At 42.7% G+C, this 26,220-nt stretch overlaps 1 protein-coding gene across 9 annotated transcripts in view; it reads left to right on the top strand.

The window, feature by feature from the left end:
- Nucleotides 1-26,220, top strand: part of CCDC57 (coiled-coil domain containing 57) — a 49,754-nt gene that overhangs the window by 17,059 nt on the left and 6,475 nt on the right. For 5 of the 9 annotated variants that reach the window (XM_088661514.1, XM_088661511.1, XM_088661512.1 and 2 more), the window contains exons 8-17: nt 1,500-1,685; nt 5,823-5,985; nt 7,040-7,174; nt 15,152-15,320; nt 16,252-16,428; nt 16,979-17,082; nt 18,860-19,088; nt 19,779-19,924; nt 22,059-22,184; nt 24,406-24,628. In XM_088661514.1, the coding sequence (XP_088517640.1) occupies nt 1,500-1,685; nt 5,823-5,985; nt 7,040-7,174; nt 15,152-15,320; nt 16,252-16,428; nt 16,979-17,082; nt 18,860-19,088; nt 19,779-19,924; nt 22,059-22,184; nt 24,406-24,628 (1,658 nt within the window). The remainder of the gene's footprint in view (nt 1-1,499; nt 1,686-5,822; nt 5,986-7,039; nt 7,175-15,151; nt 15,321-16,251; nt 16,429-16,978; nt 17,083-18,859; nt 19,089-19,778; nt 19,925-22,058; nt 22,185-24,405; nt 24,629-26,220) is intronic. The other 4 variants (XM_035104301.3, XM_088661513.1, XM_088661517.1 and 1 more) reach the window with 1 other exon arrangement.

Below are 26,220 nucleotides of genomic sequence, written 5' to 3'. Positions count from 1 at the left end.
TAAACTTTTTATTAAGAACTACATAAGAACTTAAGGAGAGCCCTACTGGATCATTTTATAGGCCTGTCTTCTCCAATATTTTTTTTTCTATACAGGCCAACCAAATGCCTATTGGGAACTCTACAGATTGGAAATGTGGGCAGTATTCCTCATAGTGCCTCTGAATCTGTAGTATATAGCCGTCATGACAAGTAGCCAGTGATAACTTTATCCTCCATGAATTTGCCTGACTCTAGGCAACCTACGGTAGTCCTACTAATACTGTATATTAAAGCTTTTGTTCTTAAAGAATATGAACAAAAATCAGGATTGGATTCTTACTTTGATTGGTTTGGATCTTTCGGCATTGGGAACCCATACACACAGGCTGCTTATTGAATCTCTTTGAATGAAATACATTATATTCTAAGAAGCAATACTTATCTGAATACATACTGAAGATTGTGCAAGTAGAAGGAAGAACTGTGTTTTCCTACTGTCCCAGGGATTTGCTCTCTTCTTCCTTATCTAACATGTGTCTGATGAGAAACAACTTAACGTGATGAAACATCTGAAATTGCAGATTCATTTAAACCAGATGAAATCAGGAACCAATTAGTTGGTTACATTTTGTGTGTGAGAACCAATTCTTGATTATAAAAGACACTGTTGTTGTTTAATCGTTTAGTCGTGTCCGACTCTTCGTGACCCCATGGACCATAGCACGCCAGGCACTCCTGTCTTCCACTGCCTCCCGTAGTTTGGTCAAACTCATGTTCGTAGCTTCGAGAACACTGTCCAACCATCTTGTCCTCTGTCGTCCCCTTCTCCTAGTGCCCTCAATCTTTCCCAACAGCAGGGTCTTTTCCAAGGATTCTTCTCTTCTCATGAGGTGGCCAAAGTATTGGAGCCTCAGCTTCACGATCTGTCCTTCCAGGGAGTACTCAGGGCTGATTTCCTTAAGAATGGATAGGTTTGATCTTCTAGCATTGGATCAATGCCTTGTCGTGGCGAAGGGGCTTGAATAACTCAGAGAAGCTATGAGCTATGCCATGCAGGGCCACCCAAGATGGACAGGTCATAGTGGAGAGTTTTGACTAAACGTGATCCACCTGGAGAAGGAACTGGCAAGCCACTCCAGTATCTCTGCCAAGAAAACTCCATGGACAAAGACAACAGGCATATAAAAGACACTAGTAGAACATATAACAGCCTTTGTCTGAAAAAATGCACTTGGGTGGCAAGTGCTTACTCCTCCTGTTTGCATATGTAATACACTGGAACCCATTACCTTGGTTATCTTAAATTTATATGTATCCACACCAGTCCTGCATTATTTATCTTTTACTATATTACTGTAATGCTGTATCAATTTCACTATACTGAGAAGTCTGTTATCCTTTGGTGTTTGGAATGTCCCTCAGGCTACTTGCATAAATGAGGCTGAACTATTGTTCAGTGTTTTTTTTCTTTTGCTTGTTTGTTTTGCTTAAAATAGAAAACCACATTAATGTAATCAGACTTGTGTTCTCTATATATTTGCATAGACTTGAACAAGAGCTGGAGGCATTGAAAACAAGCTGGGATTCTCAAGTAGCTCAGATATCCAGGGAGACAGTTTCAAAAGACCTTCAGATTCAAGCGCTGCAACAAGAAGAGGTGAAGCTAAGAGCACAACTGTCTAGCATACTACAAGATATTGAAAGGTGAGTGACTTTGTGAGCTGGTTAAACCAGTGTTTTCCCACGATCTTTCTTCATGATCGATCTTGGTGTACACCCTGCCACAATTTGGCCCACAGGCCAGAGATTCCCTATCCCTGCCTTAGAGAATCTGATCCTTATGGAGAATGCAACACTCTCCAGAACAGGCTGAACACCAGTCATTTGGACAGATCAACTGCCTACTAACAGTACCTCCCTTGCTGAGACTGAGCTTCAGTTTGTTAACCCACGTCCAGTCCATTTCGTCAACTACCGTGTTTCTCCTAAAATAAGACACGTCATATATTAATTTTTCCTCCAAAAAAACACACCACGGCTTATTTTCAGGGGATGTCTTATTTTTTTATTACCTAAGCAGGGTACAGCATTATTAAGTATGGTACAGGGCTTTCTTGCGCCACCCGCTGAGCCTGCTGCCGGGTCCCAGGGCTTCACGCGGCGCGGCTGAGGCTGCTGCCAGCTGCTGCCGGCTCCTGCAGCTTCGCGCACTGCCCGCTGCCGGGTCCTGTGGCTTCGCGCGGGTCCCAGGGCTTCACGCGGCACGGCTGAGGCTGCTGCCGGCTCCTGCGGCTTCGCGCGCCGCCCACTGCCGGGTCCCGGGCTTCACGCAGCCGGCTGAGGCTGCTGCCAGCTGCTGCCGGCTCCTGCGGCTTCGCACGATGCGGCGCGGCTGAAGCTCCTGCCGGCTCCTGCAGCTTCGCACACCGCCCACCGCCGGGTCCCAGGCTTCACGCAGCCGGCTGAGGCTGCTGCTGGGTCCTGCGGCTTTACGCGATGCGGCGCGGCTGAAGCTGCTGCCGGCTCCTGCCAGGTCCTGCGGCTTTGCGCGCCGCCCGCTGAGCCTGCTGCCAGGTCCTCCCGGGTCCTGAGGCTTCGCACAGCGCGCGCCAAAGCTCCTGCTGGGGCTTCGCGTGGCGCGCGTTGAGGCTCTTGCCGGGTCCCAGGGCTTCACCTCTCTCTGGGTCCTGCTGGGTCGGGGCTTCGCGCTGCACCGACAGGCATCGTCCTTTTCCTCTTTCTACTGTAACGGAAGCGCCACCCAGACCTGATCCCAACACTACCCGGTATGGCTTATTTTTGGGGTATGTCTTATATTTATTCTACTCATGAAAAGCCTGCCATGGCTTATTTTTAAGGCCCGTCTTATTTTAGGAGAAACACGGTAGTCACTGATCTAATGCATCCATCACCTCACCTGGTTTTGATGAAAAAGGATACAAGAGTTGCATGTCATCTGTATGTTGATTATAATACAGTTGAAATCCCTGAATGACCTCATTTAGCCATTTCATGTAGATGTTAAACAGAATGAGGGGAAGGATGAGACTTTGTGGGATCCTGAAAGGCAAATGCCACAGGGCTCAGCAGAACTCCTGCAGCAATGTTTTCTGGAAATGGCCATCTAGGTAGGAACAGAATCAATGCAATGCAGTACTGCCCATGTCCAATACAGATGGAAGTTCCAGAATGATCATGGTTGAAGATATTGGTAACCCCTGAGAGGCTGATAGCCCCTGTTAGATCCAGGTGAATTAACTGGGTGTTCATACTCCCCCATCTCTCTCCTGGTAGAGGTCATTCCACAAGCAACCAAGGCAGTGCCAAAATCAGGCCTAAATCTCAGTTGAAATGGAGCTAGAAAATCAGTATGAACCAAAGGCAACCACCACTCAATTGAGTACTTGGTCCAGGGAAAAGATGTTTACACTCACCTATAGTTGTTAAGTCCTCCTAGGTATGAGAAAGGTCTTTTCAGGAAGGATTGCACTACCACCTGCTTTAAGGGGATACTGTTTATTTTGGAGCAAAACCTGCTTTTAACACTAGATGGTCCAGCCTCAACTGAGAGAGACCTTGTAGTCTGAAGACAGATAAAGTACCTGGGGCAGGCATGGTGCCAGTAATGCTGTGGATGATTTGCACATCAATAAGATGGGTGGTCTTGCTTCTGATTCTCTGCTGTCACTTTGCCATGGGAGGAGATCATATAGGTTCATCCTTGTGTTTGCCCTTCACTCACAGAAGGAAAACCCAGGGCAAACTGAACTCCATATGAGGCTGTGCGAATGGTACTGACCTTCTATCTTAAGGTCTACTGACCTTTCAAGGCAGAAGGGAAAAAGAGAGGCAGGTGCACTGTCTGACATAATATTGGTGACTTCTGGCTCTCTGCCCACAGACAACTCAGGGGAGAGGAGGTGGGGGCTGACTCATGGCATATCTTGCAGTGCTTTTAGCTCCCTGACATTTTTCTGCCTTAGAGAGCCAGCAAGAGCTGAGCATGCAGGTTGACATGAAGGCACACATACTCAAGGATGTGCTATGGCTGTGGGCAACCAGCAATTGGTCTGCTAACCACCCTGATATTAAAATGGGTGGTCACATGAGTATTAAGATCATCCAGTGATTAAGTTATCCAGAAAACCAGTGTGATATAGAGGTCAGGATGTAAGTCTAGTACTGGGGGAAATTAGGTTCAAATTCATACTCAGCCATTTACTACTAGTAGTATTAGTTCAGCATTGGTTGTTGTTGTTGTTTAGTCATTTAGTCGTGTCCGACTCTTCGTGACCCCATGGACCATAGCACGCCAGGCACTCCTGTCTTGCACTGCCTCCCGTAGTTTGGTCAAACTCATGTTCGTAGCTTCGAGAACACTGTCCAACCATCTTGTCCTCTGTCGTCCCCTTCTCCTTGTGCCCTCCATCTTTCCCAACATCAGGGTCTTTTCCAAGGATTCTTCTCTTCTCATGAGGTGGCCAAAGTATTGGAGCCTCAGCTTCACGATCTGTCCTTCCAGGGAGCACTCAGGGCTGATTTCCTTAAGAATGGATAGGTTTGATCTTCTAGCAGTCCATGGGACTCTCAAGAGTCTCCTCCAGCACCATAATTCAAAAGCATCAATTCTTCGGCGATCAGCCTTCTTTATGGTCCAGCTCTCACTTCCATACATCACTACTGGGAAAACCATAGCTTTAACTATACGGACCTTTGTCGGCAAGGTGATGTCTCTGCTTTTTAAGATGCTGTCTAGGTTTGTCATTGCTTTTCTCCCAAGAAGCAGGCGTCTTTTAATTTTGTGACTGCTGTCACCATCTGCAGTGATCAAGGAGCCCAAGAAAATAAAATCTCTCACTGCCTCCATTTCTTCCCCTTCTATTTGCCAGGAGGTGATGGGACCAGTGGCCATGATCTTGGTTTTTTTGATGTTGAGCTTCAGACCATATTTTGCGCTCTCCTCTTTCACCCTCATTAAAAGGTTCTTTAATTCCTCCTCACTTTCTGCCATCAAGGTTGTGTCATCTGCATTAGTTCAGCATTGGTACTAGTACAGTATTAGTATTATTTATTCATTTATTTATTAGATTTATTCATCACTTTACACCAGAGTTTCAAAGAGACTTATACAGTTCAGTAACAGTGACCTGGTTTGCACATCATGCTAAGCCAGCTATGGCTTAGTGTAAACATGTAAGCATGTTTGGCTTATCATGGTGTCTAAACCTGGGATCATGGTTAAACTCTCTCCATACCAGCCACATCCCCTCCAGAAGATCATATATTCCCACTAAGCAAAATTTTTGCTTAGGGTGCTATACATACCAGGCCAGTAGAATAAATGTAAAAAATATAAAACATTAGATACTCAACTGGACCACTACAAGTTAACGCACAATCATCAAACCCACCACCCCCAACAATGTAAGTGTAGTCACCAGTAAAAATTAATTAGCCCAAAAAAATCCCATAACAGTAGAACTAGAAATGTTAACAACTGAAGACCTGAAAGAAAAATAAAGGTTTTTGGTGCCAAAAATATGTTTATGTAAACTCCAGGCTGGATGATCTTTAGGGAGAGCATTCCATAGACAGTGGGGCTACCACAAAGAAGGTTCTGGGGCTCATAGACACCCACTGAACTTCTGTCCAGTGGTGATCTCACACTTTGCTGTCTCTGGGTGCTGATGGACTGGGGTTCTTGCCTTATATGCTGCACACCTCAGTTGTAAAGGGTTGAAATTGTTGAATATTTTGTGTCATTAAAATATAGATATTAAATTCATTTCCCCCCATTATTATTATTTAAAAAAATGTTCGCTTCATTTCTTCCTGTCTTAGGTATAAACAGCAGCTCTCATTAGCAGCTGAGAGAGAAGAGAGTCTGGAAAGGGCCAAAGTACAAATCGTGCTGGACTGGCAGCGGCGTTACGAGAATGCTGAAAGGAATCAATATCAGAAATCAGAGGCTCTAATACAGAACCTGTCAACAGCTAGGGACCAGGTCAGAACTGTGTCACATTTGCTTAGCAGCTTAGCATAGAGCATTAGCAGAGGCATATTTCATGAGGGGAGATTTTATACCTTTGGACTTGTCATTCTTTTGTGCTTCTAGCAAATACTTGAGGGGTTCCACTATACCCAAGGAATTGGCACTCTCTCCCTGTAACATATTCAGTCTGTGCTGACCCAGATAATGCACAAAAGTGGATCAGTTTTTAAAACTTAGATAAATAGCACCAAGCTGATCTCAATATAGCACTAGCTGGCTCTTTGCATGAGGATTGTTTCTGCTTGCAGGTGAGAGTGGAGTTAGGTGAGGAGGAAAGAAGGAGCAACATAAGATACAACACAGGATGGAAAAACTAGGCTACAACTTTATTGGATGCAGTTTGCAGGTGGCAAGGCTGCCCTTGGGCCCAGTTCAGAGGCTCCAACTGGTGCGATGTGCTGCAGCTGGACTGTTGATGTGGACAGTCAGCTGCCAGCACATACCTCCAATGCTCAAAAGCTTGCACTGGCTGCCCATACCTTGCTGGACCAGGTTCAGAGTTCTAACATTAATTTTCTAACATTAATTTACAAGGCCCTTAACAACTTGGATCCTGGGTATCTGAATTCATTATATCCCTGCCTGATCACTAAGACCCACACCTGACACATCATATATGATTTGCAAGTGCTTGGCATGTGAATGTGGCTTGCAGGACAAATGGGGTGGGCCTAATTAGGCCTGTGGACCAGAGATTCCTCACCCCATCTATAAGGAATACGTCTTGATGAATAGCCCATTGCCAAATTTTATCTTGGGTAAATGGAAGTGAATTGTTTACTGATTTAACAATGGTATGTTCTTTCGTTTTTGGAAAACTCTTCCACAATACTTTCCATTCAGGATGTAGATGGTCACTTTGGATTGAGTTTAATTCAAAGGGTAAGGGAGATTAAACATAGTATGTTGTCTGATGGCGATAAAATAATATTGAAGGTACTAGAAGCTAGGGAAGTGTTCTTTTTCTAAGAACATCTTCTCAAGTTGCCATCATTTTGTTTTGCAGGTTACTGCTGAACTACAGGCGAAGGAACTGAAATTGCATGAAATGGAAATGGTCCTATCTTCTGTAACACTTGAGAGGGACCAAGCTGTTCAGGAACTTCGAAAGCATGGTCACATGCCAAAAGGAGTGAAACAGGTTAAAATTACTTAATTGCTGTTCCTTGAACTGAACTAATCCTAAGGCAACTCACTTTATGGTCAGGGCTAGTTCTATGAGAGAAGCAATTTTTTAAAAAAAATTTAGCCTGTTTTGTGATCAAGGACACACAGTTTTTGTGGGACACTTTGGATATGAGAACAACCTCAACAGTGACAAAATGCAGTGAAATCATTTCCACATGGTGTTGGCATGCAGCATTCATGTCACATGCAGTGGTGGTTGGTGCCAGTTGGGACTCATAGAGCAGAAGGCAGGGAGAGCAACAATAGCCAGTGACAGGAAGAGCCAGCTATTTCTAGTTTTCTCTTCATCCTCCTCTCTGCCGAGTTCTACAAGGGCAAAACTTGGATTAAGGAGGAAAAATCTGATAGACAGTGCTACCCCCTGGACAGTTGTAAGTAGGAAATCAAGCAGGTAGGGGCTGGTAGATAGCGGATATATTGGTGAGTCAGTGCTTAATTTGTCCTAATGGAGCACTGGCCATATGTTTTATATGCACATATTTGTGTTTCACTGCATCTGCAGACATTGGAAAGTCATGACTAGACATGGCTTTCCAATGTACATGCACAATGTGTACATGCAATAAAGCACACTCTCTCCACAGCTGATAACTTAAAGAATGATTGTGCACTGTTTCCTGTGCAGGAGTACTTCCAATGTGGGAATTGTGCAGCACTGGATGCAGCCTTGAGAGAATTTTATAAGACAGTGCAAAGTAGACAGGAAGTCCTGGTGCCCTTACGGTCTAAGCAAAGCATTAAAAGGGGGAGGTTTTGTAGCCTCTTGTTCTGAATAGGGATGAATTAAAAATGGATTTTTTTCTAGTAAATTTATTATTTTGCATGGTTAGACAAGCAATTGCAGCTTAAAGTTAATTTAAGCAATTGTTCAGCAATTTCTGAAAATGTGATTGCAGAGCTAGATTATTGGTAGCCTCTGCTAATTTTTGGCATCTCCTACTTTTAATCTTGCATGGTGTTGTGGTTGCTTTTGAAAGGCTTTGCATTTCCTGACATAAGCTGAAGGAGAAGTAGCTTTTTTTGTTATTTGCAGAGTCATTCTTGCTACCCTCTGCCCTTGAAGATTGTAGTGTGTGAGTAACTGGCTCTAGTGCCGTTTATGTACAACCAAAATAGAAAGCGGCCTGAAATCTCTCTGCAGAGCTTCCTCCTTAAATAATGTAGTGGATAGTGCTACAGTCCGTTATCAGGGGATGCTTTCTATTTTGGAGTGGTATGTAGGAAACATGTTGAGGAGTCTACACTTGAGCAGATCCAAAAGATTATGAACTTTATTTTTCAATCAAGTTTTATTGAAAGTTTTTAACATAAAATACAATAAAAGCCAATCTAATCTATAGAAAAGATATTTTAAAAAGAGTAAAGAGAGAGAATAGAAAAGAAGGGAAAGGGAGAGAAAAAATGGATACAACACCCTCTGTCACAATTATATATTAACCCTTATTCCACACACAGAAGAGTGAACCCTCCCATCTCTCACCTGGGAGCTTCCCCCTCTTTCCCCAGCCTCCCACCCTGGGAGATCCTCTCTGCTCTGCCCCTCACAAAGGACCCTTTATCTTCCATTCATCACCTTCCTGGGTGTATCTTCCTTAATCCAAAAAAAACTTTATAAACTTTTTTGAGGAATTGCCTAGAAAAGAAAGTATACTTACACTGCTGTATGAAACAATACACAATGGCCACACTCATATGTTATACTAACTCAGTCTTTATGAAGGTTTTGTTTTATAAAAAAAAATCTCAATGTGGATGAGCAGTTGAGTGGGGGATGAAGCCACAGAACAGCTGGATTAGGGTTACATCTTAACCAGCATTGATTGTTTGTTTCTCTCCAAACAAACTCTGATTTGAAGAGGAAAGAGCATCCCCCCCTTGACTTCCTGATCATAAACAAACCATAGGCTTTGTTTGGGATGTAATCCTAAAACAGCCACCCCAAACAGCCCCCCTAAAACAGCCACCTTAGCTAAGGTAAGAGCAAAGCAGGAATGTTTGGCTGCACATGTACATTATAGTAAAAAAAACAACAACCCTCCAATCTGTTGTGCTTGGTGTTAACGACTGAATTAGCATTATTTTTTACCTGGCCAGTGTCTGGATAGGATAATATATATATTTTAGAAGGGAGTTGGGCTAGAGGGATTTCTCATTGTCTAGAATGAGCAGATGAAATATAATAATATAATATGAAAACATTCTTGGGAAAATGACTTTTGGCCAAATAAGAAAGCAATGTGATGTTAACATTTATTTATTTTTGGGAGAGGAAGGGGAAAAATTCCATGAACGTTTACTATGTTGGTAGGAAGACAAGTGTAAGCAGTCATTAACTACCCTAGCAGTATGACTAAGTAGACTATGGTATGTTATACTAACTACAACAAAAGAAGACCAGAAAATAATCTGAATAAATTTGCTGGTTGAATTAAGAATGTAGCCAAAATCCCCCTCCCCCCGTGTCTCTGGCTACAAAATTTACAAGCATGAGTTCCATGTTTGTTTGTTTTTAAAAAAATACAAATTCATAGGTAGTTTTATGCCTACAGTTTTCTAAGTGCTGTACAAAAATTAAAAAACAAAAACATTTCCTGTCCACAGACTTACAATGTAATAGACATAGAATTGTAGAGTTGGAAAGGACCTTGAAGATCATCTAGCCCAACCCCTGATACAAAAAGATAAAGGAAAGGAAAAGGAAAACAAGCAACTGTTGTAGGTCAAAACTGGTAGAAGAGCAAATGCCTTTCCATGAGATATACAGATTCCTCATTGTCATGTGCAGAGGTCTAATAAATGCCTAAAAGCTATATTGATGGTTTCTTCTGGTGGTTTGACAGCTTGCCAACCTATTTTAGTAGCATATTTGACTCTGACATGATTCTGTAATAAAGGGCTAGCCATTTGTATCTATATTAAAGAACTTTTTAATTCACTTTGGTTCAGCAGGACACCTTGAGAACACCCATTTAAAGGCCCTTATCAGGACATGAATACCAGGCACATATTTACTGAATAAAAATTATGGTCACCTGAATTTATACAGTCATCAAAATATATGCACCTTCATCTATGAAATATGAGCAGTGATTTAGCATTATCGTGATATGCCCCTGTGTGAATTTTACTCACACATGATTGGATCCTGATAACAAAAAGTACTCTTTCTCTTATCCATTTGATCCTAAGGGGCAGGATGGAAGTTCTATACAAGTGTATGAGACTGGAACGGGCTGGATGTGGCTGCACAAGCTGAAGCTTAATCCAGAAAGGTGGATGTACAATTGGTTGGGGTTCCCTTTTGACCCTAATTCAAGCTGTTGGTATTAGCCATTAAAGCCCTAAACATTCTGAGACTAGACTATCTGACAAATTGCCTCCAGCCGCATGAGCCCATTTATGCACTAAAATCACCATCATTCTGAAGCTCTGCTCAATGTTTCCCTGCCAGCTGAAGTATGGTGGCTGAGCACTGAAGACAGGGCCTTTCCAGTCACAACACCCAAAGGCCAAAACTGCGCTATGCCCTCCTGAAGGAGGCCTGCTTGGGCCCCTCATTTCTTGTCTTTCAGTAAGTAGCAAATACTTACTTCTTGCAGCAGCTGTTTGGCTTCAAGTTGCTGTCAGCTTTGATGTTCATCTTGGAGGTTTGCTCATTTCCCGGTTCTTGCTCATGCTAAGTACAGCAGTGCCGGTGAGCTAGATAGTGTGTGGCCAAAGCCTGCTTAAATCCTCGGTACTGTGCTCTGTTGTTACCATGATCGCCATCTGTATTATCAATCCCTACACCAGTTTTAAATCTGTCTTGGCATATGAATGACTGAGAAATGTACAGTGGTACCTCTACTTATGAATGACTCGACTTATGAATGTTTCTACTTACGAATGGAGCACTGCCCGCCATCTTGGATGCTGTTTAGATAGGATTTTTTCTACTTATGAATTTTTAGATAGGGTTGCTTTGACTTACGAATTTTTTCTCCCAATGCATTCCTATGGGATTCGACATATATTTTTTTCGACCTACGAATGTGCGTTCGGAACGCATTAAATTCGTAAGTAGAGGTACCACTTAATACTATTTCCAAGGAGATAGGGCTCTGATCTATCAGTGATCATATGGCTTTCACTGATAATGACCTTTTTCGCACACAGTAGCTAAGTGATATTGTGAAAGACTATTTTGAATGTTGATAATAGAGATGTATTTGCTGCACTCTAGTGGTTGGTGCCTGTTCAAAATACAAATATCCACCCTGTGAATCTGGAGAGGGTTCGAAAAGGTAGTTAGATTGAATCCTATATAATAAAGTGCAAGTGTCTCTGCATCCAGTCCCTGTGTCCGTGGGATTGCGCTACTGCGCATGTGCCCCATGGACAGCCATTGGGACTTGGAGCGCAGAGACTTCGGACGGGATAAACCAGGACCATGAGAGAGATTACATGCTTGCATATACACAACTATACCAAAAAAAAAAGTGTGCGGCTTCCCCTTGCCTCTGCTGCGCTACGGAAGGATCTCTCTCTTTCCTCCTGGTTTCTTCTCTGTTAGAGGGGAAGGAGAGGAGGCAGGCGTGTGCCGGCGAAAGGGAAAGGGAGGGTAGGTGGGTGTGGATAGAGAGCGTGCGCGAGCCGCGAGTGATGCGGCGGCTGGGTTGAAGGATCGTTTAGGACTCAGGCATGTCAAACCTGCGGCCCTCCAGATGTTTTGGACTACAATTCCCATCTTCCCCAACCACTGGTCCTGCTAGCTAGGGATCATGGGATTTGTAGGCCAAAACATTTGGAGGGCCACAGGTTTGACATGCCTGGTTTAGGTGTTACTGAGGGGTGAAAGCAGGAGAGCGGGCGGGCCGGCGCACCCGCGGGGGAAGGGGGAATTAGTCCCTGGAAGTGTGTGTGGATTTGGGGGGGGGGTTGGAAGGGCTGCTGCAGCTGGAACCAGCGAGGGGGGAGAGAGAGAGAGAAAAGAGGAGTAGAAAAAAGAGGGTGCAAAATGGGGAGGGAGAGAGGAAGCTGAGGAGGCAGCTGGTTGGGGCGGGGGGCGGGGAAGGGACTGAGTGAGGGGCTGAGGTGGTGGTGGGTGAGTCACTGGGGGGACGGACCCCGCTAATTAATTCTAGCACTCGTTAATTTAACGGGCTTCATGATACTAGTGATTTCATAATACTGTACAGGAACTTTATCCCTATCCAGATCCAGATCCAGATTCAGCTGTCTTCCACACAATTTTGTTCAGGCATCACCTTAAAAGCTTTTTTTTTTTTTTGCAGGCACAGTAAGGGTGGCTCTGTTTGATATCACTGATTGTTTTATGCTTTAATAATTGTATTTCAGATTATATTTTCTATTTTGTTTTTAATGTTGCTCAGCAAGAGTAACATTGTGTTGTGTTGTGTTGTGTTGTGTTGTGTTGTGACATCTGTTAGTCATATTGCACATACTCGGCATGTTAAATGGTGCACAAAGGGTATTGGTAGGGTTGGGAACAAAACACACTTTGGGGCCTACTCTCTGACATGTTTATCCAGCTATCTTCAACATTCTAAACAGTGTTATGAAAAATGTACCCCAAAATGTGTTGCCTTTTAAGAAGGACAGACGCGGGTCGGAAGCTCCAAAATTTGCACTAAGTTCAGCTCCGCCGGGAAAATGACAGAGACCACACGATGCTGTCAGGAAAAACAAACTGATCCCTTTATTGCAGAATGCAAAGCTACAGCTGTAGGGTACCTGCCTCTGGAAAGAAGGAAGGAACCCCAGGAAATGGTGAAGCCCCTTTTTATGCCCTCCTGTCCCTGCGTGAAAATCCCTGGACTGGGAGGGAGGGGAAGGACAAGGAGGATGGGTGGTGATCGGATTAGCTGGGTGGGGAGATGACTTTTTCTTTCAGATGGCGGGATGTCAATTGCTCTTCTCCTGTCGCTGATGGTGCTCCCTGTTGTTTGGCAGGAGGGGCAATCAGTCGAGATGGGTGCAGAGGTGGGGCAGTTCCTGGCATTTCCGTGGGGTGGAAGTCCGCCCGGCAGGTGTTTTCCTCCAGGCCATGGAAGGGTGGGCTACGTAGAGGATGGCAATTTATTTGAATAAAGTTGTTCCAGCTAATCCCTCTATTGTCCGTGTGTCCTTGAATGGGTATAGGGTGGTAGTAGGGCAAGGTTCAGGTGGGTTGGGATCATACAGGGTTCATACAGAAAATATACCTGGAAAACATACCTAATACAGGGATTTCTAATTAAAAGGTAGCAGTCCTGACATATACAGTTCTAAGATATAAAACAGCAATTCTAATACAGAGGCAGCGGATAGAGATTTCATGGTAAGAGAACATATAATAGGCTGTATTACCGTGTTTCCCCTTTTTTAAGACACCGTCTTATAACTTTTTTTCCTCAAAAAAACACAGGGTGGCTTACTTTCGGTGGGGTGTCTTATTTTTTTTTATTGCCGGTATGGTATTTATGGCTCAGGGCGCCGCTGGGCTCTCTTGAGTGCTCGGTGCTGCAGCAGCCACTGGTTCCGGGTGGCGGGGCGGCAGGCGTCCTTAACCAGGCCAGGCGGAGGCCGCTGGCTCAGGCACTCCGCCCGCTGCTGCAGGGTGCTCCAAGCTCCTTGACTGGGCCAGGCAAGGAAGAAGCAGTGAGCCCAGCGGTGGTGGCAAGCACGGAAGCAGTAGGGACGGCGGTGGATGAGAAGGCGGAGCGCGGGGATGCAGCCAGCAAGGCGGGAGCGCGATCAGCTGTTAAGCGACGCTCTTGGAGCGCCGCTTCACAGCTGATCGCGCTCCTGCAGTGCCGGCAGCATGGAGTGACTCTGTGAGTGGAGGTGCCTGTGGGGGTTGGTTTCCGCGGCGCAGAAGTATGGCTTATTTTCGGGGTATGTCTTATATTTCTCAAATCCTTAAAAACCCTGCCATGGCTTACTTTATGACTATGTATTAAAAAAGGGGAAACAGGGTATTAACTTGAGTAGAAAAGTGTCACTTTGGATTTGGGCGGTTTCCCCCCCCCCTTCTTCTGGAAACATTGTTTTGTTCTGGGCGGAGGGGAGGTGGAGAGGGGAAATGTGTGAGTTTATGCTAACTGTTGTGCATATGCAGATCCTTAAGCCTTCCTTCAGGCAGGGTCGTGTCCTAGCGGGAGGGGTGGGGAGACAGGGAAGATGGCATTGAACAAGATTCTGGGTATTGCAGCTGTCAAATTCTGTCACCCCTCTCTGTTAATTAATAATGGTGTCCTGCAACCCCCCCAATATTATTTTATAACAACAGTGTCCTACAACATCTCTTTGCTATTATGTGTGAAAAAGGTCGTTGTTGGTTAAATATGTATGAGCTCCACAAGATGAGAACCTGTCTACACAACATAAATTGATTGGAGTTGTAGTCAGCTCACCTTGCTATCAAATACTTTGCCCAAGAGATAGACCTCAAGAATGTTATCTTGCTCAATACCAGCACAAAAGTGTATTTGAACCACCAGGGCAGTTCACCGGTTTCTACATAGGGAGGCAGAGGACCTCTTCTATTGAGCAGGTCAATCTCAAATCATTCATTCATAGCACAGCATATCAAGGGGGGATGACAGCCAGACAGAAGATTATCTAAGCACATGCCTTCTGCCAACTCCATTCCACCAGCACCTCTTGGGATCCAAACCAATATATTGCCCTGAACCTGTGGGGCTGCTGTCATGTAACATATTCAAGTTATGTCATTCATGTCATTAATACCTCTCTACAAGTCTTAGAACAGTATAATTCATCACAAATACTTGGCAGCATTGGTCCTTTTTCTACTGTGCACATGGCAGACCATTATAATTATTTTTCTTTAAGACACTATGCTTTATTGGTGCATTTTACATGCTTGCTTGAGTCCTTTCAGGGTGTAATTCTTGTTTGTTTCTTTAATTGTTTGGTTATCATGCAGGAAACTGTAGGAACCACTGAACCAGGTTTTCCTTCTGCTGATATAAAGAGGTTACAAGAGCAAAACAGTACCTTGCGATCTGTTATTGCAGAAATGAGGAGAGAAATGGAGACCCTTAATATTCAGGCACTTTCATCTGACCAAAGCAAAACGGAAGCACAAGATGCTGGTAAGGCTGATGCTACTGTAGTTTCTTTTACTGCTGGTAATGTGGATTGAGTTAAATATTAACTGCAGAGTATATATACCCCTTTCTACACTTTTCTTTTAACAGGCGCTTCCCTTCTCCTAGCACTCATCATCATCTTAACATAAATGTTTATATTCTTATTTCAGTTGTCTCATACATTTCCGCTAATGAAACATACAATGCATTCTCAAAGATCTTCAGTCCATAGCAAAAAGTTACCATGATCGTACTATAGATAAAATCAAAGCGACATTTGAACAAATGGGGATCACTGCAGTCGTATTTTGAGGGCAGGATCAGCACAGCCAAAACTAATGTTCTACTGAGACAGTATAGTTACAGCAAAACATTCCTATGAGAATAAATCCTATAGTTATAAAAAAATGTGGGGAAAGTGAATATCATTTGGTAAAATGGCTTTCAGTTCTTGCACAAACAACAGTATTACACAATTGCAACTGCATAAACTGAAAGAGACAGCAAGATTGATCTTGCTTTGCTGTAATCCCATATCAAACACTTCCAGTTTTATTTAAAGGCCACCTAAATATTAAAAATGACATCAAACTTAAATTACACTAGCTTAATCATGACCACCAAAAGCCAGGCCACCATTTGTTCACATAGCCTCAATACTTTTAATGGATGGGAAGCTGTATACATGTACCAAGTTGGTGAACAGGTGGGATAATTAAGAGGGATCACCTGATGATATAGTGCAGGCTTTTTTGGAGTATTTCCTGTCCTTCCCCTTGGAATGATGTAGCTACTATATACTAGCCAGGGCTGGCCCTACCATTAGGCATTCTTTGGGGGAAGTAATTTTTATTTGCATACACAATGAGCCTTTGAATACTATATTCACACCTGCAAAGTACCTGGCTGATATAGTTGTCTTTATTTTTTGCAGACTATGTTCATTCCTTGGAAGAGGAGATCAGAGTGTTGAAGAAAAAATGTGAAGACATGGACAAACAAAATGAAGATGCACCTGAAGTTCATGGAAAGTTATCTGTATCTTCTCTGAAATCATCCAGTTGTGATAAAAATACTCAGACTTCCTACCACATTACCATTGGACGAGACAGTAAGAGAAACATGTTAACAGAACTGCTTAAAATATGATAAATTTCCTAAAAGAGAGTTTTACTTCTGCCGAAGAAAAAACATGAAAACAGTGTTTGGGTCATCATTTTGTATACATGTGGATCACAATGTTCATGCTTTTTTTCTTCATGGAAGAACTTTCCATGTGAGAAAGCCACCTTTTGTAGCATTGGAAGGTCAATACAATTTTCTTCTAAAAAGAGTATACTGATTTGTTTTATACAGTGGAATTTATACACAGGTCCCGAAATATCAGGGATATGTGTGTTAAATTATTGATATTTTCTAAACCCAGTTTTCCTTGCAGCCATTTTATTTCCCTGTAAATAAGCCATATGATTATTCTGATAGGTAAATTTCCTTGATATTTAAAAGAATAATCTAACAGCTTTTCACAATAATGGACCTGTTTTTCTTGACCCTAATACTGTATATATATGGCATATGAACAGGAGACATGTTTATGGTAATATTTAGCATTCTGCACCAACTCAGCTTGCTGTCTGCTTTATTTGCTATTTGTTTTTCAGGTACATTGCATCCAGATGAAATTGCTACCAAGACTGCTTTGGAAAAGCAAAACATAAAGAAAAATACTCAGGTGGATTCAGTGAGAACACAAGAAACACAAGTGGTAGGAAAATGCTGGTTCTTTGTGCTCTTACGATTATAAAATAATGTTTTCAAGGCAAGAAAGTTATAATAGCCAATGAATGGTTGGGAATATGGGCTTCTTTTATTTGTAATAAAGCTAATACTTAGTTTTTTATATATTTGCTGTAAGAAGCATCATATTCTCTGGTCACAGCACTCTAATATTTTAATCTAAAAGTTAGAATCTGTACTTATCCATCAACTTCCACTAGGCGGCATTGTAACTCTACGTATCACAGTTATTCCAGTCTACTAGGATACATGAACACTATCATAAGAGAGCTGGTCTAATTTAACTGATAATAGTTGCAACTGAGAGTAACGTGTATTATTCCATCATACTGTAGTAGGGGATGAATCATTTGGCTAGAATTGCAGCTATTCAATCTGAAAGGGATAAGATTTATCTTACTTTACTATGTTCCCAAGTATTTTTTCCACATCAGACACCTCCAGTTTTACATAATGTCAACCACAGTATCAAACTTGAATTATACCAGCCTAACCATGGCCACCAAAAGTCGGGTCAGAAAGGACTCACTTAGCTCTGAGATTTTCCATGGAAGAGAAGTCACCAATAGTGCTTCTCTGCACATCCATCATGGACCAAGTTGGTGAACAGGTGGAATAATTAAGAGGGATCCCCTGCTCTCAGGGGAGATAAGAAATCACAATGAGGTATAGATTTACAGGCCTCAAGCTGTTTAGAATGTTTAGCCTAGAGACAGCACATTGCATTTTGTGCCCAGAAGGCTCAGGAACCAGCATTGGAGATGAAATGCTGATACAGTGCAGGTTTGCTCAGGAGTGTGTCTTTCCTGGGATGATGTTTCTGCTGTATTCTAGTCAGGACTGGGTCTACCATTAGGCAGAGTAAGGAGGCTGCCTCTGGTGGCAGATGCTGGGGTGGGAAGCAGCAGCAAAGTGTTGGGGGACAGAGCTGTGTCTATCACGTAGCTTACCTATTGTTTGCCCTCTAAGCTAGCCTTAGTAATATTCAACTGCCCATCTAGTCACTCTCCATACATGGAATAGGAAGAGGTGCCATTTTGTCCTTCACTTCAGGCAGCAAAATGTCTTGGGCCAACTCTGACCCTGGCAGATTAAGGGGCAATCAGTTCTGCATGTGGTTTCCCCATTTCAGAAGGCTATAGAGTAGAAGTAGGCTCCAAAGTGGTGGCTTCATTTCTCAAGACGCTCTTCAGCACTTTTCATGGCACACAGTTTTGGATTAGTAGAGCAATTTCTACTGCAGGTGGCACTGTGGGTTAAACCACTGAGCCTAGGGCTTGCCGATCAGAAGGTCGGCGGTTCGAATCCCTGCGACGGGGTGAGCTCCCGTTGCTTGGTCCCAGCTCCTGCCAACCTAGCAGTTCGAAAGCACGTCAAAGTGCAAGTTGATAAATAGGTACTGCTCCAAGCGACAAGGTAAACGGTGTTTCCGTGTGCTGCTCTGGTTCGCCAGAAGTGGCTTTGTCATGCTGGCCACATGACCTGGAGGCTGTACGCCGGCTGCATCGGCCAATAATGTGAGATGAGGGTCGCAACCCCAGAGTCGGTCACGACTGGACCTAATGGTCAGGGGTTCCCTTACCTTTAGAGCAATTTCATTTTTGTTTTGGTGCATACAACACACTATTCAAGACTGCTATCTTTTTATGGTAGCTGTCATTTGGGCATAGATTTTATTCATTATAATGGAATATATATCCTGCCAAAAATTCACTTATTTTTATCCTTGTCATTTATTCTTCTAGAACTCAGTGGCCAGGAAGCTTCAGGAGGACTCTGTACATCTCACGCAACAGTTATTTGGCATGGAGGCTGGTGATGGACCCCATCAACATATAGGAAATTATGCACAAGGGAGGCAAGGTAGATTGAAGGAAGCTGTGAGAAAGATCTGCAGTTTGAGCAAAGAGAAGCATCAGCTACTAGAGATGGTAAACAGACTAAGAGCAGAACTTGGAGCAGCTTCAAAGGAAGGTAATCTCATTAAGGTAGAAGGATCTTGGTTCTTTTATGAGAAATTTAGCTTCCTGAGACTGAGAACCCTAGGAAACTGAAGTGTTGTCTGTAGGCTCTTTGCTGAGATTAAGAAATCCCAGTTATCACTTGAGAATGAAGTGCTAGTAATTAAGAGCACAGTTGTGCCAAGTATTGAATATGGTGGAATAAAGCATGAACAGAGTATTTGTTTCTTACTCTTGGCTTTGGAGACCTTCAGTACTGGCACTGAAAGGTTAAGGTGGCAACTGCATGTTGCATAACAGCAAAAAAAACTATGCTATGTACTTATGTATTTTTGAAGATTCCTGAAATAATCAGTTGTATGTTTGATTTTATTTCCTGGAAATAACAAACAATGCAGAATGACATTATTGTTTAACAAAATTGAGACCTAAATAGATGCCTTGTATGAGAATTTCATTTCATAGTTTGTGTTCCATGACCCAGCTTCTTTGAATGAAGTGAAGAGGTGAAGGTCATTGCTTGGAAAATATATTCCCAGGCTAGTTTCTACACATCTCTTTAAACTTACATGCTGATACACTGCCACAACAGTGTAATTCATTTACAGCTGTCAGCAGCAGTTTCTTGTAGGCAAGACATTTTCTATTTAAAAATGCCATGTTAAATGCAAAGTGGAAAACTCCCACCTATTTATTTTCTTAGGATTTCTAGGCTCTCAGGATTTCAAGATTTCAAAGCATCCTCAGGGTCACACTTCATCTTGTGCCCTACATCCTAAAGAATTTGTCAGGGAGACCAAGCACCGTCTTTTGGCTTTAGAGCACCTCCAGTACCAGCTTACAACACAGGTAATGTAATCTTCTCCTTTAAGCGACATGTCAGTACTTGCTTTATGTGCAGAACCTCTGGAGTATTGCCATAAGGCCTGGTTCGGAGGGAAGCTTGTGCTGAGAATGCCAAGCCCTCTCCAACCGGTAGTCACAGCGATGACTGTGTGCAAATTGTGGACTGGAGAGTGACATGCAGCATGCTTTCACTATGCATGTTTTACAGGTAGAGTGGCTGCATCCACACACACCCCCAGCAAAAATTTTATACCCCACCCAAGATCTCACTGATTTTGAGAAATAAAGTAGACACAGCACAGGGGTTGGCAGAAAGGTTTAAGTGTCTCCACCCAGTCCAGTGCTCTGATGGGGGTACAAATCATCCCTTCCCAGTCTTCAGATTGTTAATTTTATGAGCAGAGAGTGGGAAATAACCCACTTGTGGCCACACTGCAGAACTGGCATGCAGCTCCTGGAAGGTTGACCAAGGTGGAATGCAGCCCTTGCACCAAAGAAGATCTCTGTGAACAGCAATCACTTCCATGGCATGCTGGAACACAGTTGGCTGCAACTCTGACTCTTCTATCATAAAAGACAGCTCAAAGTATTGGAGGAGTGTGATATTACAAGGTTTGAACTGCAAGACGTTGGCTGTTCAGTTGAAAGACGCTTGAGTAAACGTAGTCCAGGGAAGGCAAGTTGGGTTTTTTTATTTTCATGCCTGGAAATTGTGGGATCCAGCTATATTTGCTGTCTTGTATGGCAGTGATTCTGTGCATTCTGTGTATTCCTGGCTGGGAGGACTGGGAAGGCTCTGAGATGAAGATGTCAGCAGATCTATTTGATTATCTCTTTTATGCACTAAGAAGGACACTGTGTGAGATTCCACACATAGAGTCCCTGGGATTACTGTGATTCCCATGAGTCTTTGGAGTCAATGACCTACATCAGGCATGTCCAACAGGTAGATCGTGATCTACCGGTAGATCACTGGACATCTGTGGCAGATCACTGGTAGATCACTGCTCGCCCCAAAGAAGCTCAACAACTTTGGCTTCCCTAAAAAGCTCAACAACTTTGCCCCGCCCTCCTAAAAAAACAGGGCTTTCCTCCTCCCTAAAAAAAGCTTAACAACTTACCCCAAAAAGGGGTAGATCACTGCCAGTTTTTAACTCTGTGAGTAGATCGCAGTCTCTTGGGAGTTGGACACCCCTGACCTACATGAAGCAAGTCTAGAGAGACAGTCATAGAACAGCCAACTGGCTCATGATGTAAAATTAAACCAACAGAATTGGCTGCTCTGTCCAGTGCCTCTCCTCAGTTTGCAAGGGTAGTGAAGTCTATAGCTAGTCACCTCTTTCAGTTATGGGAAGAAATAAAGAACAGGGAAACTTAAATTCTGTTTTAGAATTTCTGTGAAATGAAGTACCATTGAACTCGATGGAGCTTACTTCTGGGTAGACATGTATAGGAATGTAATATTAGGATGGGTTGGGTGGACTGAGGAGAGGAATTGATTGGTTGTTTTTGCTCATTTTAATAAAAATGTATGCTATACAGCCATATGAAGCCTAAAAAGAACAACAAATAAATTGAGACTGTAATATATATATAGTAATATAATTACAAACAAAAGACACCATCAGATTAGTAGCTAAATTTTAGAAAATGTAGGCAAACTGAAGTGCTATAATGATAAAAAGAGCTTTTATGAGAAGACAAGGCTTTTGGGAGTACCAGCCCAACCTTAGTAAAAAAACAACAACAAAAACCTGTCATCTAACAGTGATCCCTTATTAAAATATTTATAAGTGATATAGAATTGTTTTAGCTTTGTAACTGAAGAGAATTCATTGATGGTGCACTGAATTGCATGTGCTCCAGTTTGTTAATGGGGTTTGGCATGCATAAGCGGATGCATGGCCGCAGTCTTCCAGGGCAGTGCAATCACTGGAGTTTGGGACTGTAAGTAGAAAATCAGTTTTGACCACCACTGTTAATGGAAGTACGTTAGGGAATGAGAGCTTTATCTGTTCTTTTCCTGAGAATATTAGTGCTTAACCCACCCCATTTTATTAAAACATATTTCTAGATAATTGAGAGAAGCTTGTAAGAAATCAAACCTACTAATTTAGACTGTTCCTTTTCATGGCAGGAGTTACAGTATGCACAGAGAAAGCATGCCCCAGGAAAGTGTCCTTATTTTGTTGAGAACTTAAATACCGAAAATCTCCTGAGAAGCAGCAGCTGTAGTGAAGAAGCAGAAATCCCTATGAAACAGGTATAGTCCAACTTATTATATTCAAATACCCACCCACAAGCCGCTTCCTTCCAATCAGTGTTTAAAATACTTATTTGTTTGTTTGTTTATTATTTGTATTTATAGGTGTTTAACCTATTGCTTTGCTTCCCCTTAGCTCTCTGTTTGTTTGCTTGCTTGCTTGCTTGCTTGTTTTGTTTATTACATTTGTATACCACCCTTCATCTGAAGATCTCAGGGTAGTTCACAGCATAAAATACAAAATAAAAACACAAAATACACGTAAAAAAACAAGAACAAAACAAACCCATAACCCCCTCCTCCCACATTAAAAGACATACAATGTCTGGTTGAAGAAGAACATTTTTGCTTGGTGCCTAAAGATGTATATTGAAGGCGCCAGGTGAGCCTCCCCGGGGAGAGGATTTCACAAATGGAACCACTGCAGAAAAGGCCTATTCTCGTGTTGCCACATCATGTGGAGGAGGCACATGATGAAAGGCCTCAGATGATGATTGCAGTTCATATGGGGAGAGGTGGTCCTTGAGGTATTGTGGTCCTGAGCCATGTAAGTCTTTATAGGTCAACACCAGCACTTTGAATTGGGCCCTGAAACTAATTGGCAGCCAGTTCAGTCAGGCCAGGATCGGTGTAATATGCTCAAACTGTCTTGCCCCGGTGAGCAACCTGGGCACCAAATTCTGCATCAGCTGGAGTTTCCAAATCATCTTCAGAGGCAGGCCCACATATGTCCAAACACTTCTCTATCTGTGATCTTAAATCATCCAGCTCCTTCGCCTAGGCACCCAAATGTCTTGTGTTCCCTGAAACAACTGCCTTATTCCCCTTGCTCCCTGTTATGGATGGAACTATCTCCCTGAACTGAATCTCCATGTGACCATCTCCTTAATTTGCTTCAAATCCCTCACCAAAATTCCCTTTTTTAATGAAGCCTTTTGAACAACCCGCTAGAGACTCAATGCTCTCCTTTAACTAAGCTGAAGTATAGTTAACTGGAGTTGTATTTTCTCCACCTGTTTACCCGCCTACATTTCCCTGGCCTTCTTCTGTTTTTTCTCTTGTGTCTATTTTTGCATTGTAAACCCTTTGGGATAGGAATACGTCCTCTCATTCTTTGTAAATAAAGCACGCTGTATGTAGATGGAGCTATAATTAAGCTAATAAAATAATGTTGAACCCCATTGGACAGAAAACCATGTGGAGATGCAATTTGGAACAGAGTCACCACAAACAGGAAAAGAACTAAGCACTTCCCACTATTTCTCCACTCCATATTTAATTCCCCAAGCTGCTTTTACATAGTAAACCCTATAGCATTGGGGTTCTATGTGACATGCAGTTAGCCCCTTCGTATGCTGTTAGTAGTGTTATGTCAAACTTAGTTTGTCTTCATATTGGATTTGAATTTCCAGGTCATTCAGTTATGAAATATCAGTGCCAACCCATCTTAAACCCATCTTGATTGACATCAATACTAGGACAGGTCCTTGAACAGAAAAGTAAACAGTCAGACTGTGAGTACTTAGGAAAAGATGCTGTGATTACTAAGACCCAGCTTGGATTTCTCAAAAACAAGTCATGCCAGACAAATGTCATCCCCCCCCTTTTTTTATAGAATTACAAGCTTAGTAGATCAGGGGAATGTTGTGAACATAGTGTATCTTGATTTTAGTAAGGTTTTTGACAAAGTCCCCCATGATATACTTGTGGAAAAACTAGTAAATTGTGGCTGGACAAGGTTAGGTAAATTTGTAGCTAGTTGACTGACCAAACCCAAAGAGTGCTCATTAATGGTTCCTTGTCATCCTGGGGGGAAAGTGACAAATGGGGTGCCACAGAATTCTGTCCTAGGCCTGTTGTTGTTCATTGTCCTTATAAATGACTTGGGCAAAGGAATTGAGAGGATGCAGATGACACCATTCTTTGCTAATGCCACAGAAGACAAACTTGGGATGACCTTAACAGATTGGAGAACTGGGTCCAAACTAACTGAATGAAATTAAATAGGGACAAATGTAAGGTTCTACATTTAGGCAGGAATAACCAGCTGCACAAACACAAAGATGGGGGGGCAGGCACCTGGCTTACCATGAACATGTGAAAAGGATCTAGGGGTCTTAGTAGACCATAAACTTAACCTGAGGCTTTTGATATTTTTTAGCTCATTTCCAGATGTCATTGATCCATGATCATTACTGAGGGCATACTGTCATTTCCACAGGTTCAGTCAAAATCAGTTGTTGGAAATCGTGTTGCAGATTCCCCGAGGCAGGAAACCTTAGTTCCAAACCAGTCTCAGCTACTTACAAAAGAAAGTCCCAGCCAACTCCAGCAAGGTCTGTTGTCATCATCTGGTACTGCTGGCTCCCTGGAGGAAATCTGGCAGATTCTAGAGATGGGTTCAAGCCCTTCTATTCTCAGCCCCCAAAGCAACAACGAGCAAGGTAAGCATGGTATAGAATGAAGTGGCTATTTAATTTTGTATTCGAGTCAGGTACACTACAGCAGTTTCTTGACGCATTATGCCAGTAGACATTGGAATGCCTCTGCCCTACTTATGGTGCAATCCACAGTGTTCTTGCTCTTTGTTTGCCAGTTTTGAAATGAGTGGAGAATGCATGCTTGCATGCCCTATTAATAGATGTCTGTAGTTTCAGCTCCACTACTTACTCTAGTACAGTGGTTTTCAAACTGTGCTCTGCAGAACATTCCCAAAATACATATTGTCCTTCCCTACTGACTTTCTCCTGCAATGTTAGGAGGGAGTGCAATCCCTTCTCTTGGATTCCAGTAAGCCTGCATGTACCCCAGATGAACTAATGTTGTGCCCAGAGCTTTTTCCAATAGCCTCTGTATTGGATAGAGCTCCAAGATTGGTGTTCAGGGATTCTTTGACAGACAAGGCAACTTCTTACTCTTCGAGAGTACAAAATTACTCTTTCTAGTACTGGAAACCAGCCATCCACATTTTACTAGTTTTAGATACAGTGGTACCTCGGGTTAAGAACTTAACTCGTTCTGGAGGTCCGTTCTTAACCTGAAACTGTTCTTAACCTGAGATACCACTTTAGCTAATGGGGCCTCCCGCCGCTGCCGCCACGTGATTTCTATTCTCATCCTGAAGCAAAGTTCTTAACCCGAGGTACTATTTCTGGGTTAGCGGAGTTTGTAACCTGAGGTACCACTGTATAACTTTGAGACTGCTACAGAAAGGCCATTTTGAGATTATCAGGTAAGCTTGTTAGAGACACACTATCACTGTTCTCAGTTAGTTATACAATGCAGCGCATTATTCCACTTTTGATAAAAATCTCCCAAGGAAGAAATGTAAATGTTCATTGCCTGTCCTCATGACATGAGCTTTGTTTGGAGCAGATATAAAAGCACAGCTTTAATACATTCTGATGCAGACTTTATAAAAGGTGAAGTTATTATGAATTAGTTCTTTGTATTAGAGTAAAAAAATCTCAGAAATAAATTTCGCCATGTCCATATTAGAACTCTGATTGTAAGCCTTGACTGCATTTGCACTTTCACAGTATTGTAAACCATAATAAATGGTTACCATGAATGTGCAAGTGGCCCCTGCTTTGTTCCTTCCCTAATGTGGGTGGAATCTGAACAATCATAATATGATGCCAGGGTTTGTTTTGGAATCCTCAATTATGAGGATCAACACTAAGCCAGGGAATGTGGTTTGCTGCTTCCACCCACACTAGAGGAGGACTACATGTCCACTGTAAGCTGTTAACTATGGTTTACTGTGATGTGCAAACATGGCCGTTGCTTAAGTCTTCAGTTCTTAACATATTAAAATTACATTGAATTCAGCTGAATTTAATCCAATCATGCATATTTAGGATTGAACTGCTAATGTCTGGCCAAGAGCTTTCTATATATTTAGGAAGGAAACCAAGGCACAAAATGAACACTCAAGCCCTTCAAGATCCTATTAAGTGGGGTTGCTTCCAAACGACTCTTAAGGACCATCTGCTTTTGGAGTTTCCTGACAACATCGAGGAATACTTGACCAAGC

The sequence above is a fragment of the Zootoca vivipara genome, chromosome 2 (assembly GCF_965207765.1).
Source record: "Zootoca vivipara chromosome 2, rZooViv2.hap1.1, whole genome shotgun sequence".
NCBI classification, from domain to species: Eukaryota; Metazoa; Chordata; class Lepidosauria; order Squamata; family Lacertidae; genus Zootoca; species Zootoca vivipara.
Note: the sequence above shows the minus strand (reverse complement) of the source record. Positions and strands in the feature narration are given on the sequence as shown.